Source organism: Sycon ciliatum, chromosome 4 (genome assembly GCF_964019385.1).
Source record: "Sycon ciliatum chromosome 4, ocSycCili1.1, whole genome shotgun sequence".
Classification (NCBI taxonomy): domain Eukaryota; kingdom Metazoa; phylum Porifera; class Calcarea; order Leucosolenida; family Sycettidae; genus Sycon; species Sycon ciliatum.
Window position 1 is genome coordinate 27186404 of NC_088646.1, and position 21479 is coordinate 27207882.

The following is a 21479-nucleotide window of genomic DNA, read 5'->3' on the forward strand; positions in this document are numbered from 1 at the left end:
TACTTCCGCCTGGCTGATTTATGACCAGCAGAAGAACGATCGGCTGTTAGCAGAATGTTTGAAGTGTTCCATGTGCATCAAGTTTGTAGACAGAGTCCGCAGTTGTAAAAACGTCAGCGAGGCTTTCATAACCGGATCCAAGAACCTGAGAACATCAGCGTTCAAGGATCATGCTGGAACGGAGATGCATAAACGAGCAATGAATCTTTTCCGCAGGCAAGAGTGTCCCGCTCGAAATGCCCTCGAATTCGCTCCAATTGCGAAGGCACTGTGCAAGATGGACGATGGTGCTGCCGCTATTGCACGACACAAATTCGAACTGACTTACCTTCTCTGCAAGGAGCATATCGCGTTCGCAAAATTCTTGACTGCAACGCTTTCTTGTACATACATTTGTCGTCAGTAAATAGTTCACAGTTTCTAATACAAATAAATTGGCGAATTGTACATAGTAATGTGTGAGATACGTCCACATAATGAGTCATTGTGAATACTAGTATACTTCAGCACTACTAAAAAAGAAGAAGAAACACCCTGAAAATGTGTCGTGGAAAATGTCCGGGCATGTCCGGACAGATTTCAAAACGGAAGGACATTTGTCCGAGCTAAATGAAATCCTTTTAAGCTATGCCCTGTAAGGTGCCCCCCCCCCCCCCACCCCTAATGATGAGCAGGTTGTGCCTGTTGTTCCTCAGTCTTTGCAGCGTAGAGTTCTGTCTCGTGCTCATGCCATTTGTGGTCATGCCAATTGGGAGACCACTTGGAAGCTGCTTCGGTCTGGTTGTTATTTTCCTAACATGGCTGCTTTAGGCCAGTCTGTTGTCCAGTACTGTTCCGCGTGTGCTGCTGCTAGTTCAAAGCGTGGTCCTGTTGCCATGCCGACCCGTCCAGTTAGTCCTTCTGGACCCTGGAGTGTTGTGCAGCTTGACACCCTGGAACTTGGTCCCAACAGAAGTCACCGCTATCATTATGTCCTTGTGTGCACGGACATGTTTACGAGGTGGGTAGAAGTTGTTCATTTAGCTCGCCATGGTGGCGCGCCTGTGGCTTCTGCTATTGTTGATGTGTGTTCCCGCTGGAGAGCCCCTGATGTTGTCAGGTCTGATAATGGCACTGAATTTGTTAATCACGTTACTGCGGCACTGTACAATGCATTTGGCGTGGAAGTGCGACGTGGTGCGGTGCGGCACCCGCAGAGTCAGGTTGAGTCAGGTTGAGCGTTTTCACAGCACGTTGTTGACATTGATTCGAAAAACCATCACTGAGTCGGATGATTGGGCTTCTGCTTTGAGCGTCCTGTTGTACTACTATTGTGTGCATCCTCACTCTGTCACTGGTTTGTTCCCATGTGAGGCTATGTGTGGTTGGTTGGCTTCCCAGTGGCCTTGTTGTCGATTGCCCGTAGCCTGATGTGTCTCTCAGTGCGTGGGTCGAGAGTTTGAGTGTGAAGTCCGCTGCTGTGCGTGATTATCTGGAAGAGGAGTTGTCCGCTGCTGAGGCGTCACTCCCTGAGTCTGCTCCTAGTGCTCCTGTTGCTCCCTGTCCGTACAGTGTCGGTGATTCTGTCTTGTTGTTGCGCCCTAGTCGCCGACAGAAACGCACGTCACCGTGTGAGCCAGGCTGGGTAGTGTCAAAAGGTGTATCTGAGTCAACTGTTGTAATTGCGCGCGACAACGATGATGCCCGTACTTCCAACAAACTTGTGAACATCGAACTGATCAAATCTCAGCCTACTGATCGTGTTGATGACGATGACGATGCCTTTTCTCTTTCTGCTGAGTTGTTGGCTGCTGCTGATGATGATGTTTTGCAGCCTGTTGTTGCTGCTCCTCTCGAGCCTGTGCCTGCCAGAGTTCTTCGTCCTCGTGAGAACATTCAGCTCCCCGTCCGTTATCGTGACTAGCCTGACTTTGCTGTTCGAGATGCTATCAGGGGGTGAGGTGAAACGGAATGAGTGTCATTGTGATAACATCAGTTACGATTACGATGTAGTGAATTACGATCCAGTCACTTATGAGTAGGAGGTGTGTTACGGCGTTGCACTCTACTACAAGTATTACTATGATGTTTCCTTTGAGCTAGTAGTTCTCCTTTGAGCTGGTAGTTCTTGTGCTTGGAATTGTTTGCATGTTGTGTGCTTATTTGTTACTGTACGATATCAATTCCGTCTTACCCTTTCACATAGTCCGACGCGACGCGCCTTGGTTAGTCAATCCGACGCGAGAGAATCACTATCTTTTCCGCTTCCAACGGCAGTTAGAAAACTGTCGGAGTCTTCGAAAATGCACTGCTGTTCACGGTGGAATTATTGGCTCAAATGGTCCGCTGCATGCAAACGATCTTGTTCTCTGAATTTATTTGTGCGTTTGAACTCTTGCGCTTTTGCGAGTACGCGATTTGTTGGCATGACATCATGTGTAACTCATTGTCACGATGATGTCACTATTGTTAGGTTTGTACCATCGTAGTTCGTTTTGCGAAATCTTTTGCGGAAATCGCCATGTTGTGACGCCATTTTTGGGCGATTATTCGGTGATCAAAGCAGCTGCCTTTTTCTTGTTGTAATCTTCTTGTAAATATACCAACTTGTTTCTCCTACCTGGTCGTTTGGTGCACTGGTCTGTGTGCGCGACGGTAATGGTGATTTGTGGAGGAGCGAAGTAGAACAGGATTAGACAACAACACACATACCCAAGACAACTCGGTGACATGGCAGCACGTATAGTGCAGCTGGTCTTTTCCAATCCCACATTTCAAGAATCTGTATACAGAAAGGTGGCACGCGGTGTTCCACAGCAGAGTATCAGGCAGCACGCAAGTACAGTGCTGCTCGATGAAATCCAGTCACGTCACTCGAGTTTGCGCCTCGCATCGCAGTCCAGTGTTCGCAGGTCTAGGGATGCGCAACGCTCGGCACGTACTTGAGTGACGTGACTGGATTTCATTGAGCAGTGCTGTACATGTAGTGTGTGCCCCCGCTGCAGTACTGTAGGCCACCTGGCAATCAACACTCGCCTAGCAAGAGGTATATTGTCACACATAGATTATGCAAGTAGTGGCATACACCCATGCCTGCTTTTGCAAACTGATCACTATATTCAGACAGTTACTATTACAGGGGTGCCTGACCCGGTGCGGCACTTTATCTTGTGATATTTTGAACCAATGGAATGCGGCTCGTTTGGGCCCAGTTTTGAGTTCTCCAAACTGCTTCCAGAGGGAGGGCCCCCGGACCACCCACCTTTTAATAGCCATGCCAATGCAGAATACCTTCCGACGCCCCTGTGCCAGCAGTGTGATCTGCTGACAAAGACACGTCAAGACACGTCGGCCATTCGCTGCATCTCGTAACACGCTAGAGATAGAGATAGAGATAGAGCTAGAGGTAGAGGTAGAGGTAGAGCAGATAAGCGTTGTGAACTCACCCACAGTGTGGATGTTTTCTCAATGGTGGTGACACGGTTCAACACGGCAATCAGCAGAAGATTGACAATCTCAGTGATGTTCTCAAAGGTCTTTCCCTGAAAACACACGCGCACGCACACACGCACACACACACACACACACGCACGCACACACGCGTGCACACACGCACCCTCGCCAAGACAAATGCACAAACACTATAAGTACAGTAACCCGCGACACACGTCCACGATATATCCAGGTCAGACACTACGTCTACACTGCTTACCTATTCTGAGCCTTTATCTCACAATACGAGTATTTCGGATGGGGTTAGCACGGCATACCGTATTTTCCGGAGTATAAGCCGCGCATGTTCTGAGTTGCGGGTAATTCCTAGCTACGGGCAGTGCCCGGTCCCAACCTGCCTGGATAAGGGGAGCTCTACTGTATACCAAAATCAGCTTGTTTCATGTACGATTGCACAAAAACTGTGCTATGGAAACCTCAATTTTTGGCCCAACCGGGGTATATAAATGCCCGAAAATGAAGCACTTCCCAAAAGAATATTCCCATCAAATTTTGGAACAAGAAACTGAAAGTTTTTCGTGCAAAAAGTGCAAATATGACCACTTGCAGTTCAGGTTTCAATTCTACCCGTCTAGCTCACACATGTGTTTGTTCTCACTTACCACATCGCGACGCTGCAGCAGAATCAGCACCTCACCAAGAATCTCGAAGCACTTGGGCAGCTGATCCTCGCTCTGGCCCTTGACGTGCGACGCCAGCTGCAGTCCCAGCATTGGCATGAGGATGTGACGACACTCTGCAATCACGCACAACACAATACAGCAAAGCACTATCTTGAGGCACAACCACTATCTTGAGACACAGCCACTATCTCGAGGCACAACACATTAATTTAGTTTAGAGTTTGTGATGTAAGGCTACAAAAAGCTCGCCAACCAGCCAACCAGTTGCAAAAGTTGTCACGAAAGGCTGGACCTGTATAAGATCGCACAATGAGCCACCACCTCATGACAAGAAGAAATTCTCCATCGCAAATATTTCGTATGATGGAGCATCTTGTAAGTTAGCGCTATGCCGGGTTTTAACACTGAGTTGCAACACGGGTGCAGGACACAACGTACCCATCCATCCATCCATCCAGCCCGCCAGCCAGCCAATAACTGTTAGCTGCTCCGCTAATGACCGAACACACAACACCAATACAAGTTGCCAGCGACAGTACTTGGCCACTCACCTTCGTGTCTGAAGATGTCATTGTTGACAATGTGGCCAAGGCAGAGCAGCTTGAAACGGACCAGACGATTCTTCGGCACAGAGTCAATGAACTGCTTTATGATGACACTGCCGGAAGCCAGTTACACACAACATCAGAAAATGAAGGAAAGAAGCCAGTTACAGGCACAAGCAAGCAATTCACTAACAAAACAAATAAAATCTCTAAACAGCTAACACACAGAGAGTGACACTTCGTTTATAGTGCATGCACACAAGTTGCAAAATACTACACTTCTAATTTGTTTATTTAGAGTCGAAGAACAAACAGGCAAATTTGCCTAATTACATATCGACTAAAAAGGAGAATAAAGTATAAAAGGCCAATGAAGGTAATGATACTGAGTAGAGTGGGTAATGATACTGAGTAGAGTGGGTAATGATACTGAGTAGAGTGGGTAATGATACTGAGTAGAGTGGGTAATGATACTGAGTAGAGTGGGTAATGATACTGAGTAGAGTGGGTAATGATACTGAGTAGAGTGGGTAATGATACTGAGTAGAGTGGGTAATGATACTGAGTAGAGTGGGTAATGATACTGAGTAGAGTGGGTAATGATACTGAGTAGAGTGGGTAATGATACTGAGTAGAGTGGGTAATGATACTGAGTAGAGTGGGTAATGATACTGAGTAGAGTGGGTAATGATACTGAGTAGAGTGGGTAATGATACTGAGTAGAGTGGGTAGTGATACTCAGTAGAGTGGGTAGTAAAGTATTAAAAGCCAGTTAGGCCAGTAAAGGAAATGATAATACAGCGGGCAGTGGCATTACTGAAAAGCAGCATGTGCTGGGAGGGATCGCTAATTCATTGATGGTTATAACGTTAATACACACCCTTAGACAGTCACTAACCAGCTGATGCAGTGCCTACAGAGAATGTTCACTGTACAAGCTGTGCATAGCCAGCTACACACACGTACACTGCACATGGGCATAACACTTTCGCTATCTAGTTGTAATTTCAGTTGCGGAAACCGGCTTCCAATAAATGACAGGCATGACTCATCCAGGTCACATGCATTCATCTCAAAATCACAGCATTGTACGAGTACATACAGTACTGCACGAGTACAAACAGACACTGAGGAACCTAGGAGCTTACGCAAACTCATCGGGCTCCATGATCTTCAGCACCTCTTGGATGATGGCAGAGAAGTGCTGCAAGCCGGCAGCCTGGAGAAACAGAACACACAATGCATACGTTGTCACGCCGGCACTGGGCATAGAATCTGCACTTCACTGCACGGGCTCAACCTAATTTCAAGCATACAATATTTTCCAAGGTCAAAGCTGCATTTCTACATGAAAAAATCGGACCACGGTACCCCAGTGCTGTACACACTGAACATGGATTTCCATAAAAGCACATACAAACTGGAATACGACATGTGGCCTCCAACAGGGGAGGGAGGCATACCCGGTCAGGTTTTGATCCCAGAACATGCGGTACTGGTAGCTTTGTTTTCTAACATAATCTTAAGTCATTGTAGGTACAGTCAACTTTGCGTATAACGACACTCGGCGAGGCATCAGAAAAGTGTCCTTATTCCTGAAGTGTCGTTATACCCGAAGTCTCATCATATGTATACAGTTGGAAGGGACTTTGCTCTGGGCATGGGAATTCTGTCGTTATTCGCGAATTGTCGTTATATTCGCAGTCATTATTAGCGAAGTTGACCTAGTGGTGAAACAAATATCAAAACCCAGTAGCCGAATATTCTTTGGCTTAACGAACGAACGAACGAATATTCTTTCGTTAACACGGATGACATCACATGCCCTCCTCTCAGTCATTTTATTGGATATTGTCACTATTATTAGGCATGACGAACGAAGGCATATATTTCTACATCATTTCTAGGTCATTTTTCACAAAAATCCCCAGCTGAAGTGCCTTTCACAGGCTCAAAAAAACAGCTTGAGCTTGAGATGTGATTTTCGTTCGAGCGCCATACCTCCCCTCCAGGACCTCGGATTGCGTTCGGGTGGCTTCTAAACAACAGCTGAGAGTTTGCTAATGCCGATAGATCTTTCAATGAAGCGATTCGGTCAAGTATTCACGAAGTTACGAAAGTTTGAAGTCGCCCGGTTGATTCTGCGTACCGGGTTAACGAATATTCGCCATGAGAAATATTCGGTCGAATGTGTCAAACCGAACGAATATTCGAACATTCGGTATATTCATTTCACCACTACTGTACACACACGCATGCATACAGACAGAGACACACCGTGAACGAAAGGTCCAGAGTCAGCAGCCCACAGTCACACAATTCCACGTAGCACTGCCCATACCTGGATGGCAAGAAGGCTCTCATCCTTCACTTCCATCAGATGGTTGAATGAATCGAAGAGCTCGCACAAGGACTCCTTGAACGGCTGTGCACCTTTGCCTCGTGTCGCCCTGAGTAAACATGGTCATGGACCACCAGCAGCAGCAGCGCCAGCAGCAGCAGCAGCAGCAGGAAAGCAGCAGCAGGAACGAGAATAAAGATTTGTAACAGCAACAAGACAACAAGATGGTCAATACAGATCAGCAAGCAAGGTGCCTTGTAAAATCTACAGATGCAGTAGCCTGTGTGTACGTCATCTTAACCCTTTCAGGACAACGGATGCGTATACCTGTTTCTGTTTTACGCGCACCTGGATTCCATTAAGATGATAATACTCATTATCTAATTGCAATATCGATACAGTTTGGGGTATCCAAGTCAATCACATGCTGCTCAGGTTACGATAATTATGACTTTTAGCCAAGGAGAGGCACGTGGCTTGCGATCTGCGCTGGACCCGAAGAGAACATTTTTGGACAGTTTCCTTGTGCCTCATCACGGGGCTAAGTACCTGGCAAACAGCAGCCTGGACTTGATGATGAACTTGAAGATGTACTGCAGAGCCTGCAGCAATTAGAAACACGCACCATCACCAAACACACAGTTCATGTATAGTCAGACATCGTCGCAACATTACAGTACCACTGATATAAAGTTCCCGCAAGAGTAGTGGACCATGTCTGACTCTAGTACACTCAGGTTCCTACACCGAAGAACCTCGGCTGCATTCGGCGATTTGATTTCCTTTCCCTGGCCATTAATCCAGGTGGCACACTCTGGCGATACTTTACGGCAATATGCACAACAGCTGTGCAGTGCTGGTACACAGATTCATGTTGCGCATTCAACTGCTTTTCACAGTAAATTTCCAGAGCACAGCTAAGAGAAGAGGTGAAGCACTGTGTGATGATACAATGAGAATGCGGCCCCGGCAACTACCGGTACTTCATAACTTCTAAGTTATCTACAACACATGCAGCTGAGAGAGAGAGAGAGAGAGAGAGAGAGAGAGAGAGAGAGAGAGAGAGAGAGAGAGAGAGAGAGAGAGAGAGAGAGAGAGAGAGAGAATGCTTGTGACTTTTCAATGCTCCGCTCACCTGCATAACACGGACATTGTTGTGCTCGGTGGACGTCTGGACTCGGGCCTCTTCCAAGCAGCACTTGAGCTGCTCAATCAGCTTCCTATACACCCATAACACATCATCAACATATGCATACACACCATAAATCAAAGCAGTCCTGTGCATACGTGTACATGCAGAAACTAGCCCAACTGAGGCGTATACAAGTCATGTAGATTCCTTGGCTGCAAGATTTTTTGCATGATTTTCTCTCGCCAAAAAAGGTACATGTACTCTGCTGTCTACCAATGTGAAGTTGAGTCTCAAGCCGGTGAGAATTACTGAAATGCCAGCGATATTTACAACCCTAGGCCAAACTGGGTGTCTGGGTGTCAGCAAAAGTGAAGTCATTTCATGAAAAGTTCAATGACTACGTCCGGCCACTAAATTGCTAAATCCATTCTAACTTTTCTCACAGCAACTATGCCAAAACCTCGTTTACGTGGGAGGACATCTTGGATCTGATCACCATAGAAACGAACTCGCGTGACCGCTAAGCGCAGGCGTAGAACGCAGTCGCGCAAGGAGATTTTGACTTGCTTGGGCTTAGTTGCTGTGACAAGGACTGAGTCGTGAAAGGTGAAGGAAATGGCCGGAGACTGTCTCACTATCTCTATTTCATTTCGGTAGTTCTTGTTTCCTTCCAAGTGGAATATTTCGCGAGCAGTGTTGGCCTTGTCGGCCGAAGGCTTCATTCAGACTGTCCGCACACGGAGTCCTGCGAAAAGTAGCCCCGAGCAGAATCCTGCAGTCGTTGACGAAAGAGTTCAACATCTACAGCCGGGCAGCTACGCCGCTGATGCACAGGCGCGGGTGACGGGAGAGCTAGAGGGAAAGGACTAGCATTCCTTGACGGCATGGAGCAATGACTCACGTCGTGTTCTAGTTTTAGTTTCTCCGCCGTGAAGTCCTGTTGTGTAAACGTAAATATACGGCTGGTTTGCGAAGAGCCGTGTAGCGCAGTGGTGACGATGTGGAGTTGTGAATTATTTGATTCGCCACTCCGTTTCGTTGCAAGAGAAAAGTCCAATGGCTTCGCCGTTGTGCTGGCCATGTATTTCTTCGGTCTGCCATAGCCTTGATAACTCCTGGAGGACACAGCGATGAAGCGCCAGGCGAGTAGCAAAAACATTTCAAAAAATTGCTTTGCTGCTAGTGTTGTTTCCGCATTCACAACAAGTGCAGCGCGCGCGGTTCTTCCTCGCGGCTGCACTGCAGATAGGGTTGCCTTTGAAATGTTCGTTTGTACCCGTCTCTGGCCCGATTTTGATGGCCAATAGCTTAAAATTTTCAGTAGGAAAATTAGAAGAACTTCTCCGAGAGACTTTTCAATTTTAGTACAATAATCCAAATCAGAATTACGCCTGCACCAACTGATACTTTGGCTCCATATATACGCCAAACCGTATCGATTAAAACAAAAAACTCTCGGACAAATCCTTACAATGGGTATTGAGAGTATGTTCCTAGAGTTTCAGAGGCCTAGGGAAAAGCATTGGTACAAATGAACATTTTTAATGCACCCCACTTTCAGGTTTTCAGAGATATCTGCCTGATCGCATGTACACGATTCTGGCATGCTGGCTGGCTCGTGTGACAGCGGCCTGTCCAAAATGGCGCCCACGCTTTTGTGTGATGCTGTGAGCCCTGAAATTGCTAAATCCATTCTAACTTTTCACCTGCTGTTCACTGCTTTACTTGAGCACAAGTGAAGCACGCATCATCAGCAGGAGTGAGAGAACACACACGAGACATATGTACATAGCATATGGTGTAGGTGACCATTCACTAACACCATCATACACCGTTTTGCTTCATGCCAACAAACAACTTACATGCACAGAGATAGATAGATAGATAGAGAGAGAGAGAGAGCATGCGTGTATGTGCGTGCGCATGCGTGTGTGTGTGTGTGTGTGTGTGTGTGTGTGTGTGTGCGCGCGCGCGCGCGCGTGCATGCATTTGTGTGTGCGTGCGTGCGTGCGTGTGCGTGTGTGTGTGTGTGTGTGTGTGCATGTGTGCGTGGGTGCTTGCGTGGGTGCGTGCGTGGGTGGGTGCGTGCGTGGAGAATATGCTTACTTGTGTGCCATGGCGCCACTGAAGTGAGTCTGAATGTACGCATCCAGGACAGAGCGGAAATGCTCAAACTTGCGATCTCCAAGCAGACGAATGATGAACACCTAGCCGACGCAACAGCAATAGCAACAACAATACAACACACAGTACATCAAAAGAGATGGAGATAACAATGGAGATGTGAATACTGAATAGAAGTATACCGTGAGGACAGACGACCAGATCTTGCAGAGCCTTGCATCAGCATAAGCTGCACTGGGGTCACGTGAAAACTCAGATAACTGCAGTGTGTCGATAGATGATATGCCAAATAACGTGCAACTAGACTTGAGAGGGCATCGCACACAAGTTGCATACAAATTATACTACAATGTGTACATGGCAGGCCCTGAGCTCTGCAGGAATACAAGTAACAGGTACCCATACAACTTTGAACTTTGTATGCGACTACTCTGCAATGCCCTCTCAAGTCTAGTTGCACGTTATTTGGCATATCATCTATCCGGGCTGCTAGCTGCTAGCCGGTCGCACTCTATGTACATTGTAACAGTAACAGCGCCCGGGTCTAGTTAAATCACATGAGCCACTCTTCACATAAACTTGCAATACCGGTACACACAAGCAAGGCATTGGGGAGAACATGAAATCACCCCACCAACACTCACCAGACACTGGAAGACCAGCTTGCCACTTCGGTCAGCATCCTCGTCGAGAATCGCAAACAGCGCATCAAACGTGTCCCGGAGAAACTGCAACAAACCAAACCAGAGCATGCTAGTTACAGCCACAGGGGAGCCAAACAGCCTCTCATCTCCTACATGTAGTTACAGGTAGAGACGGAATCAACATCATCGAAGAGATAAGCCACCCAAAAATTGAATATGTGCCCATCCGTAGCCAACAGCACCCTGGGCCCAAATCCAAAAACGTGTTGCTCTACGCTGGGTGGAACCAGCATTGCAGTGGTGTGTTTCGGTGCTAAGGTGTCCTATTGACGACCTCATCGGTGCAGTACTTATGCACGGAACCATTGAGCAATAGGAACAAGGAAACTACCTTCTTGCCTGCCCAGGTGAACAGAAGGACATTCCAGTAGCCCAAAAGCGCTACTACCATTGAACTTTGAGATAGAAACAGGCAAACCATCGGTATAATAGTACCCACCAAGCCGAGAGGTGCATGGCCATACAACTACCGAGCACACATTACTGTAAAAGCCTTATATATAACAAAGTGCTAATTCTAACGAATTAACGAGGAGAAATCTGTCGTTAAAATAGGAAACGTTAGACAGAAATTGATACATACTGTTGCTATTGAGCGTTGAGAATGAGTGAGAATCGTTACCTTTGGTACACGTCAACTGGTCCATTTTAGGAAATTGTTATATATGCGCCTCGTTAGAATAATGGCTTTTAGAGTACATGCAGCGTGGGATTTACCTTGACAATTTCTTCACCGCTGACACGCATCAGACCTTTCAGGTTCTCCTCCAGGCGGTCAGGCTGCTGGCGCCACTTCAACAGACCAAGAAGATCGACTGTGCACAAGGAGTGGATCGCAACAAACACGCACACAGACAAAAAATATGGCATACTTGTGCGATGGAATCCAGAATGAACACAGTCTGTGAATCAACACACATGCACACAAGTGCACACACAACCTCAAATACATACCATGGAGTTTAGAGAAGACGTGAAGAGCGCAGACAAAGCATGAAATCAGGTGGATTCATCCAGGTGAAGCCATGGCCACAGTACATCCTCCCGTACCAATCTATCTACTCACTATCATCACCCTCAATGTCTTACTATTTCTCCTAACTCAGTGCACAGTTAGGCTGCTGAGCACATACCATTCTGAGTGAGCTTGGTAGAGCAGACCAGTGTGCGGATCTCAAACGACTCCCTGCCGGTGTAGGAGATGGAGCCTTTGATGGGCAGAGGGGGAAGGAACTCCGACTGCTGCCAGGGAAGCTTGATGTAGATGTTAGGGTCCAGGTTCTTGTGCACCGAGCCTTCGCACTGCCCAGGCCCAGGCGAGACGTGCACAGAAACAGCAACAACAATGCAGTACACAGTCATGATGCAGTACACAGTCATGCAGTACACAGTCATGCAGCAGCAGGCACAGCATTCTTCATACTCAGAAAGCAACCGATAGCTGGGAAACATTGCCAAAGACAATGTGTATGGCTCATAAGATATTTATGAAGATATCCCAGCAGACAGACCATCATTATACACAACACCTTAAATAATCAAACACAAGATGATGTCCCGCTGTTCTGCTGTATACGCAACAAAATATTGCAGGAATTTTAAAAGAGTTCAAGCAAAACCAGTACATTGGTACTTCGAAGCATGTACGGTCAAATTACTGTTAGGCTGGGCATACCTTGTACATGAACAACTTGTGTGTACTGTCACGCAGTGTTGTGCCATCCTCTTGCATCAGTGGGACGTAGGCCAAACTGAAGCCGTGCTTGAGAGCTACACAAGCAGCCAACATGTGCACACACACACACACACACACACACACACACACACACACACACACACACACACACACACAAGCGCACACACAAACACATTCTGACTTTCGTGTTTGAGACCTCTACCGCCGGCTATTGAGCACTGTTGTGTACAGCAGAAGTTGCCTACTGTGTAAGTTTACATAACAAATATAAGTGCTGCTTCAAAAGGACTGCAGCTCCAATGTTAGTCTGGCCTTGCAGCATAGCCCAACGCATCATCACTGTACATGCCCCACACAGGGCCACAGTCTACAACTCACATTTGGACGGGTCTTTGGGACGGTGATAGAAGGTGAAGCGCAGATGGGACGTGTAGAACTGGTCAAACGGAATGTCAAACTTGATGACGTCCTCCCAGACTGGCGTGTTGAGATGGTAGAGAACAACGCCTCTGTACAGGGTCATCTTCTCCGACGACACGCCAGACACAATGGCATTCTGCGCAGAACAGTGTAATATGTTACATCACACCACAAACAACTCTAAATCACAGATAGCCAGAAAAGCTGCTTCACCGCCAACACATCTTCTTGTTGATGCTCATGTCACGCAATAGGCGAAATCCAGCCTGCTTGCGCTACAGGAAGAATAGTATTGTAGTCTGTCGGCAGGTCAAGACCTTCGGCCTCGTTCCCAAGTAAAAGGTGGATACGCCACTCGCCCCTAGAAAGTGGCTCCCACATCGCGAATGGTCAACCAGCATCACATCGCATCAGCAGCAACACACGCACACGCACACACACATACACACACGCACACACACACACGCACACGCAACAATCGCAATCTTACATCGAGGACGCGTCCATTCTCCGACACCACGCACACCTCCACCTCGACGTTCTTGTGGGCCTTCTTGCCGTCGCGTTGGAAATCACCAGACACCAGTGTGATGTAGAGGTCATTACGATGGTCACCTTAGTAACAGAAGCAAGTCAGGAATGCCGAAAACAATAATACTTAATAATGGGGATGGGTGGGCCGGTGGGGGCACAGCCAAAGAAGTGCTACTAGTCTGTTACTAACTTACTATAGTGACAGGGTCAAGTTAAGTCAGTGGAGCACACCACACCAAAACTACAGTGCTCACCGAAAAGAATGCAGAAGTAATATGCACACTCGATACAGCAGCATACAGCATGAGCAGCAGCTGCACTAAACGGGAGAATAAAAACCCTATGGCCATCCCCATCCGCCCCATACCAGGCATGATGACGTCCGGAAAGCCCAGCTTCCTGGCCACGGGCACGTCGGACGAGCGGAACAACAGCGGGTTCTCCTCTTTGACCTGAACACACCGCAACACATGAATTGCCATACACGATCATAGTAACATGCACACACGTGAATTGCCCATACACGATCGTACTTCGAACATGCACACACGTGAATTGCCCATACACGATCATACTTCGAACATGCACACACGTGAATTGCCCATACACGATCATACTTCAAACATGCACACACGTGAATTGCCCATACACGATCATACTTCAAACATGCACACACGTGTGTCGTACTGTGTGCGGATATGAGTGTCATCATCGTTTCTCAAAAATCAGACAACATACAATGAGCCGTCAGATGCGAAAAGGGTGCTTATGGCATATTTTGGTCAAATTGAGATAAGGACTCAAGCAAAATCTATAGGCTTTTATGCTTCACCTCCAAAAAAACGGACTCAAAAATCCAAACCCATCATGCAGATATCGTCAATTTAGGTCAGGAGACAAAGGAATTTCGTTCAGAATCAGAACGGAGCTCGTGCGCCACAAAAAAGGCAGTTTCTTTTGTATGTAAATCCGCCGTGCTTTGGAGTTTCAGGCCGGTTGAAGTATCTACGAAAAGCTGGGAGTCTCAGCAGTGCGATAGTGTACATACCACCGCCGGGGATGAGTGTATCCCGCAACGATCGAAAAAATGACGTCACATCAAGATTCACTCATGCATGCGACAGGTACTTGACAGCCTGTCACTCTGACGCACTTTACTCTATTTGCTCTGTGATGCCATAAGCACCCTTTTCGCATCTGACGGCTCCAATACAATTTACTACAATTATAATTTACTCCGAGCAGACGTAGCAGAACGCACGGGCGAGGCGTCTTCACAAAAAGAGCTACTAAGTATGGTGATTGCTGTATCCACTACTGACCTGAGCCATCGAGCCGTGAAGGAGCCTGACGGAAACATGGATCTCTGCACAAAGGTGAAAGCACAAGCAAGCAAGCAGAACACATGCTACTCAGACACACAGTGAGGGTTAGAGAATGATTGCCATACAAGTCACAGCCAGAAATCTTGGAAATCCCTAGTACAATGCAAGTATATGATTTCAATGACGTGGCTTCAAGTCACAGTTCCATTTATAGCAAGGGAACAGCACAGTCAATTGCGACATCTATTTTGGCGAGCTGCATTTCGTGTAGGATGTGATATGATGCTCATGTGTAATCACGTGACTATTACGTCATGTACTTTGCCTGTATGTTACCAGTATATCACAACCAGCATGCGCCATCTTGGACTAGTCCCCCCAAGTGCATGCTTGGCTGGATTTTGTCGTCTGTTCTTTTTACTCGTCTTCATCGCACCTGTCTGATTTGATTTTTCCACAACCTCCACCCGTTGTGTTGAGTGTTTGTGTGTGTGAAGACAGACGTCACAGTGTACATGGTGGACTTGCCACCAGGAACACTCAGTTCTTCTGTGACGTCCTGCCATAGCCTCAGCAGACAAATAAATTTTACTCGTAGCTAGAGCACTAGAGCTTCTCCCTATCTCCTACTAGCCCTCTGCCCTAGCAATGCCCTGGCCTATCAGTTATCAGTCACACCGCCACGGGGCTGGCTGCACGTACTTGCCGACATGCGATCCGTCTGCAACGGCTTGATCTTGCTGTTGTTCTTCTTGATGATGTGCGTGTGTAGCTCAGCAAAGTCACCTTCATTTTCAAATCTGGCAACCAGACAAAGCAACGCCAGCACAAAAAAAGAACATTACACATGCTGCCACCAGGCCAGGCCAAATGAATTCATCGAAGATTCTCTCCTGTCCGCACCACATCTGGCTACCAGAGCAATTTTAATCGTATTTACATTGCATATGATCGATAAGGGGCGTAGGCGCCGGGCCATCTTGTCCGGCTTTGGCCGGAACCAGTTTCAGCAAACCAACCATGCTTCGCAAGTGGACAAGGCAAACAATATTGTGGATACTACAGTTGCGATCATTGAAAACCGACCCAAAGTGCAAAGCTGGCGCCCTCAACTTCCACGGCGCTTGACGCCCTGGAAGTGGAACGAATGCGGCTGGACGTACACATGTACAAATACAATAATGTAATCAGAACTGGTCCAGGCCGCCAGCTTGCACTTTGGGTCGGATTTCAGTGAGCGCAACAGCAGTAGTAGCAAATATCTGCATATGGTGTGTATCATTCGGCCGGACCGTCTTCATTTTGCCGAAGAGGGTTAAGACTTGAGAGGGCATACTGCACGACTGATGATAAGCCACATGTATACTGACATGCCAGTGGGCAAGTATAGTGCGTGTTTGTGTATGTGTATGTGTGTGTGTGTGCATGTGTGCATGTGTGTGTGTGTGTGTGTGTGTGTGTGTGTGTGTGTGTGTGTGTGTGTGTGTGTGTGTGTGTGTGTGTGTGTGTGTGTGTGTGTGTGTGTGTGTGTGTGTGTGTGTGTGTGTGTGTGTGTGTGTGTGTGTGTGTGTGTGTGTGTGTGTGTGTGTGTGTGTGTGTGTGTGTGTGTGTGTGTGTGTGTGTGTGTGTGTGTGTGTGTGTGTGTGTGTGTGTGTGTGTGTGTGTGTGTGTGTGTGTGTGTGTGTGTGTGTGTGCGCGTGGGTGTGTGTATGTGTGTGTGTACGTGTGTGCGTGTGTGCTTGCATGCATGGGTGGGTGTGCTTGCATACATGTCCATATGTGAACATGTGCAATAGAGCATGTAACATGCTAGTGATAGCAAACGGCACTTGCCGCAATGTTACCGGTTCAAACACAGCAGAAAGAGAAGCCAGCATAGTCACAATAAGTGTCATATATTAGTGAGCATACCCATAGATGTCCAGCTGGCATTCTTTCGTGTCCTCCGCAGTGTCACGTGACGATTTGAGAAGTTGAGCAATATTCAAAACTGCACGATGGAAACCAGGCCCGCAGCACAGGAGAAGCACACGCAAGCATTACACAGCTGCAGACTGGATCATGGAAGTGACACGGAATGGTGCACAAAGAGGGACTAGATAAGTAGATTAGTAGACTACCGGCGTACAGACTAGTAAGATGTAGTGGTAGCGACTTCGGCGATGATATCACAGGAAAGCTCTGGTGTGGGGAGCAAACACCTTTCCTAGGAGTACAGACTATCACAGGAAATAACGCACTTGGGGTCACATTGTATAGCAACAAGACAACGACCAGACTGGCATCTGCACCTGCAGGTCCATTACATTCTCCTGCAGTAAGATCCTCCGTAAGGCCTCCTTCAATCAGCATGCAGCCAGGTACACAACACAATCGGCTCATCACTTCTAAACATTCATTTTGTCATCATATAGACAGCAGTCCCGATATGCCGCCACTGACCTGCACAGCCGTACGGCCGGCGATATTCCTTGGGATCTTTGACATGTACAGTAGGTATCATACGACCTGCACACATACACAAGTAGCCATGGCAAACGTGTAAGCAAATACACATGTACATGTACATGCATACACAAATATACACACGCACACACATACATACATACATAGTTACACATTGCAACAGCACTACATGTATACAGTGATCTGGAGTACAGCTTGCAGGATTGAAGTGCTCTCTTTCACAACATAGGAACATTTAAAAAATTGATGTTCAACTTCCTTTCAAACATGGTAGAAAATACTGGAAGTAGGTAGTACACTGCACTTTCGGTCCCAATACCTGTTGCAAACACAGTACCTCAGACTTTCAAACTATTCCATCATCAGGGGGAAGAGTCCTGCTTTGGACTAAAACACTTGAGACAGAGTACACTGTACATAACGCTGGAGACAATTATTACCTTTGTATACACTATGTATGCCACTATGGGCGTCCTTCTTTCACATGGGTGACAAAGGTTGGGCAGCCTGCCAGCTATGTTTTTTTGCCGTTCCATGGGCTTTACCTTATGATGACTTCCCTATCAAGGCCACTATTCCAGGTTCAGGGTGGAATTTCTGAGCAGGGGAAGTTTTCTTTGTTATAGGCTCTATCTATTCTCTCACCTTCTTCTCTGTCAAGTCTTCTGAAAAACTTCTTCTCCAATCTGTCTCTCTGCTCTTCCCTTTAGTCTTCATCTCAAGAGCGTTTGCTTTCTCTATTTCTAAGGTCTGCATTTCTAAACTTCTCTGCTCTGCATTTCTCTTCGTTTGAATTTTCTTGAATTGAACATGATTGTTCTTTTTGCACTTTCGTCATTTCCTTTATTTTTCCTCTGGCACGCCTTCTGAAGAACTTCTTCTCCAGTCTGTCCCTCTAGTACAGTATAGTAGGGCCTCTACTCTTCCCTTTAGTCTTTGTCTCAAGAGCGTTTGCCATCTCTACTTCTTCGTTCTGCACTTCTAAACTTCTGTGCTTTGCACTTTCTCTTCGTTCGAATTTTGAATTGAACACATTATTATTTTTTGCACTTTTGAACTCTGTTGATTTTCTTTTTTTGCCGATCGCACGGTGAGTGCGCTGCCGCTAGCGCTAGCTAGCTAGCTGTGCGCTGCAGCGAGCGCACAATTATGTTTGTAGCGCTAGCTTAGGCCACCCTTTGTTAATTCATTGTTTAACGTCCTTTTTTTCGCGAAAAGGTACGCGGGAGGGCGGAAAAAAAACAAAAGCCCATTCCAAAAACTGGAAACCCCAATCAAACATTTTGACCAGTAAAGCATGTGATATATACAATATTTCTGGGTCTAACGGCACTTGCAGGCATAGAACAACACTCTTTGATGGTACATTGGAGCACATGCCGGATGAATCCAACAAAACAGGTACATAGCATGGAGTTATCATGTCATGAATTCATTACATCTGGATTTTTACTAGGACACACACCGTACGATATTTAAAAGCCAACAAAAAAAGAAAAAGAACACAAGACAAAGGCATGCCCGGGAGGCAAGATTATAAGTTTAAGGTCATGATCGGCACACTGTGAAACTACACAATCATGTATTTACAACTTCGCATATTATTGGTACTATTTTCTTGTTTTTTTTTTTCAAGTCTGAGGCAAAAAGGTACGCGGGCGCGGACGTTAAACAACGAAAAAAGAAAGGGTGGCCTTAGTAGCTAGCGATGCGTTTCTTTGATTCTGAACTTCTGTTCTCTTCTGCTGTTTGCGTGCAATAGTAACAGTTGCTGTTTTCATTGGGGCTACACAATGCCCCCATCATCATAGCGATTCTTTGCGAAAAGTAAAGACCTCGTGGCTTTCGCTGAGTTTTTTTGGGAGTTTTTGACCGAAAACAGCCCAACCTGATTTTCATGTTATATTAGAACGCAATGGAAACCTACATTAGAGTTCTGCACGTACCAATACGAATAATCTTGCACACCAAATACGCTTCTTCGCGCTTCAGGTCGCTATTTCCAAGATCCTGCAAGACAGTAGGGCAGCCGAGTGAACACACAGAAACCGTATCGTATACACAAGGAGGTAGCAAAGCAGACAAGAACATTATGACAGCAGACAGCATCATCGAAAAACTCAAATCAATAAAGCCTTCGTGAGAATCGTATCACTATGCGGCATTGCATTGGGTATGCCTACATTAGTAGATGCGACTCGAATCCCAATACGACATGACAACAACAACAGAAACCCCATTCCGGATACATTAGTATTAATATTATTATCGTGCTCTAGGCCTTACCGTAAACAAACAACAGATGTTATTCAAATGGTTGAGATTTGTGGGCATCCCGTGACGATTAATTTTTTCCACAAAACGCTCACTGCAGCACACACACACAAGCCGACACAATACTAGTACAATAAAGGTCACGCTCATGCCTTGCAGCACTCAGTGCACTCACCGTGACTTCAACCAGTAGCCACTGAATACATGGTCATACTGTGACACACCAATGTATACCCAACATAGCAGATAGCACCGACATCTAACGTGGCCTGGGCATTGCCCGCTGCACAGTGAGAACCATGATTACGACCACAAACCGACAGGCATGTAATAGCCTCCGCTGCTCGTTTATGATCTGCCTTGCTGGATTCAGGCCGCAGTGATGTGAGACCTGAGGTTGAGACTGGCAGCTTGCAGTGCGCAATCACGGACAGTCATCAGCTAGCTGAATTGGCAACTTGCTACAGTGCACAGCCATACGAATACATAGACTACGCATGACTGAATAAACTTGCCGCATCTCAAAGTGCGACCCAAGAGCAAGGTCACTATAATGTACAGGGCCGTCGCCGCTGAAGCAGTTTTGATTGGTCCGGCAATGCCTTTCATACAGTTTGTGTATGATATGGCAGGTACATATGACCTCGGCAGTAGACATGCACTAGGGGCCAAAAGTTGGTCCACAGGTGACCTCGCCAACAGGACTGGTTCGGGCGGGCCTGATGTATCAAGTACGACCCAGGACAGAGGAACAGGGCACTGTGACCTACCTAAAATACCGGCCTTCCTGATTATCATAGAGGGCCACCTGCATTTCCGACTCCTCGCCCACGTTGCATATGAACGCTTGCATGCAGAAGTGAACATGGTGTAGCAGCTCTGATAAACGATTCTGCGAGAACTTTCCACGTCTGATAACCGTACCACGCTCGCTGGTATCCTGAAAGTGCAAGAACCAATCGGCCACAGAGACAAGGCAACACAACAGATGAGTCGAAAACGAAAGCTCAAAATAATTTGCCCTGCCATTTCTCTTGCTTCACAACACGGTGGCTCAAGTCCAAAATGGTCCGATCAAAGCCGGACCGGCTGAATCAACGGCCCTGCCCATGAATGTCTCAGCAACACAGACCAACAGGCAAAGGAAGTCACTTACAATTTGCCGCTGCGTGCTCCGAAGATGCTGCAGATAACAAAGAACAGTAAACACCAGTTCAGTCTCAAACGCGATAACTGTCTTTCTTTCTTTTCATACACGTCTCTTTACGACTTTAGTTTCTCTCCTCACTTGTTCAGACTCTGCCTCTTGTAGACCCAAAGAATGGCTATTGCAACACGGCAGCATGAGCTCCCATAGCTCAGTCGGTTAGAGCGTCGTGCTAATAACGCGAATGTCGCAGGTTCGAGCCCTGCTGGGAGCACGCTCTTTTTTTATTGGTTTGGTTCCCCGTTCGATTACGGAAAGAATAATCTGCATGCAGCATCACTTTTTGTTTTGATCCCAGTGAACTTTTCAAGGGCACTCTTTCGTTTTCGTGCGCCTACTGCACAAAGTGTGAGCAATCCGTGAAAGTTACTGAAGTTGCTCACCAAAAGTTAGTTTTCTGTAAACACGCCACACACAGTTCAACACAATGACAGCAAACGTTGTTGTCTTCCTATTCGGTTCCCCATGTAGACTTCAAAAAGGAACGGATCTTTCGCAACACACCACAAGCTTCATCACACTGACACACACAATTTGTGTTACCTTGATTGTGAACAAATGATTTACAATTTCAGAGAGCTTGGAATAAAACACGG

At 46.7% G+C, this 21479-nt stretch overlaps 1 protein-coding gene and 1 non-coding gene across 4 annotated transcripts in view; one reads left to right on the forward strand and one right to left on the reverse strand.

Moving 5' to 3' along the window:
* LOC135815375 (dedicator of cytokinesis protein 2-like) overlaps positions 1 to 21479 on the reverse strand; it is a 52760-nt gene that overhangs the window by 24587 nt on the left and 6694 nt on the right. For all 3 annotated transcript variants that reach the window (XM_065328661.1, XM_065328663.1, XM_065328664.1), the window contains exons 9-31: positions 20833 to 20859; positions 20447 to 20616; positions 19689 to 19770; positions 19349 to 19412; positions 17379 to 17444; positions 16848 to 16926; positions 15639 to 15736; positions 14934 to 14977; positions 13979 to 14063; positions 13568 to 13692; positions 13036 to 13213; positions 12637 to 12731; positions 12095 to 12263; positions 11679 to 11776; positions 10902 to 10985; positions 10240 to 10340; positions 8137 to 8221; positions 7551 to 7603; positions 7002 to 7110; positions 5809 to 5879; positions 4667 to 4773; positions 4095 to 4228; positions 3426 to 3521 (exon numbers count right to left, since the gene is read on the reverse strand). In XM_065328661.1, the coding sequence (XP_065184733.1) occupies positions 3426 to 3521; positions 4095 to 4228; positions 4667 to 4773; positions 5809 to 5879; positions 7002 to 7110; positions 7551 to 7603; positions 8137 to 8221; positions 10240 to 10340; positions 10902 to 10985; positions 11679 to 11776; positions 12095 to 12263; positions 12637 to 12731; positions 13036 to 13213; positions 13568 to 13692; positions 13979 to 14063; positions 14934 to 14977; positions 15639 to 15736; positions 16848 to 16926; positions 17379 to 17444; positions 19349 to 19412; positions 19689 to 19770; positions 20447 to 20616; positions 20833 to 20859 (2220 nt within the window). The remainder of the gene's footprint in view (positions 1 to 3425; positions 3522 to 4094; positions 4229 to 4666; positions 4774 to 5808; positions 5880 to 7001; positions 7111 to 7550; positions 7604 to 8136; positions 8222 to 10239; positions 10341 to 10901; positions 10986 to 11678; positions 11777 to 12094; positions 12264 to 12636; positions 12732 to 13035; positions 13214 to 13567; positions 13693 to 13978; positions 14064 to 14933; positions 14978 to 15638; positions 15737 to 16847; positions 16927 to 17378; positions 17445 to 19348; positions 19413 to 19688; positions 19771 to 20446; positions 20617 to 20832; positions 20860 to 21479) is intronic.
* Positions 21024 to 21097, forward strand: Trnai-aau (transfer RNA isoleucine (anticodon AAU)). The gene has a single exon. It is a non-coding gene; the product is annotated as a tRNA-Ile (tRNA).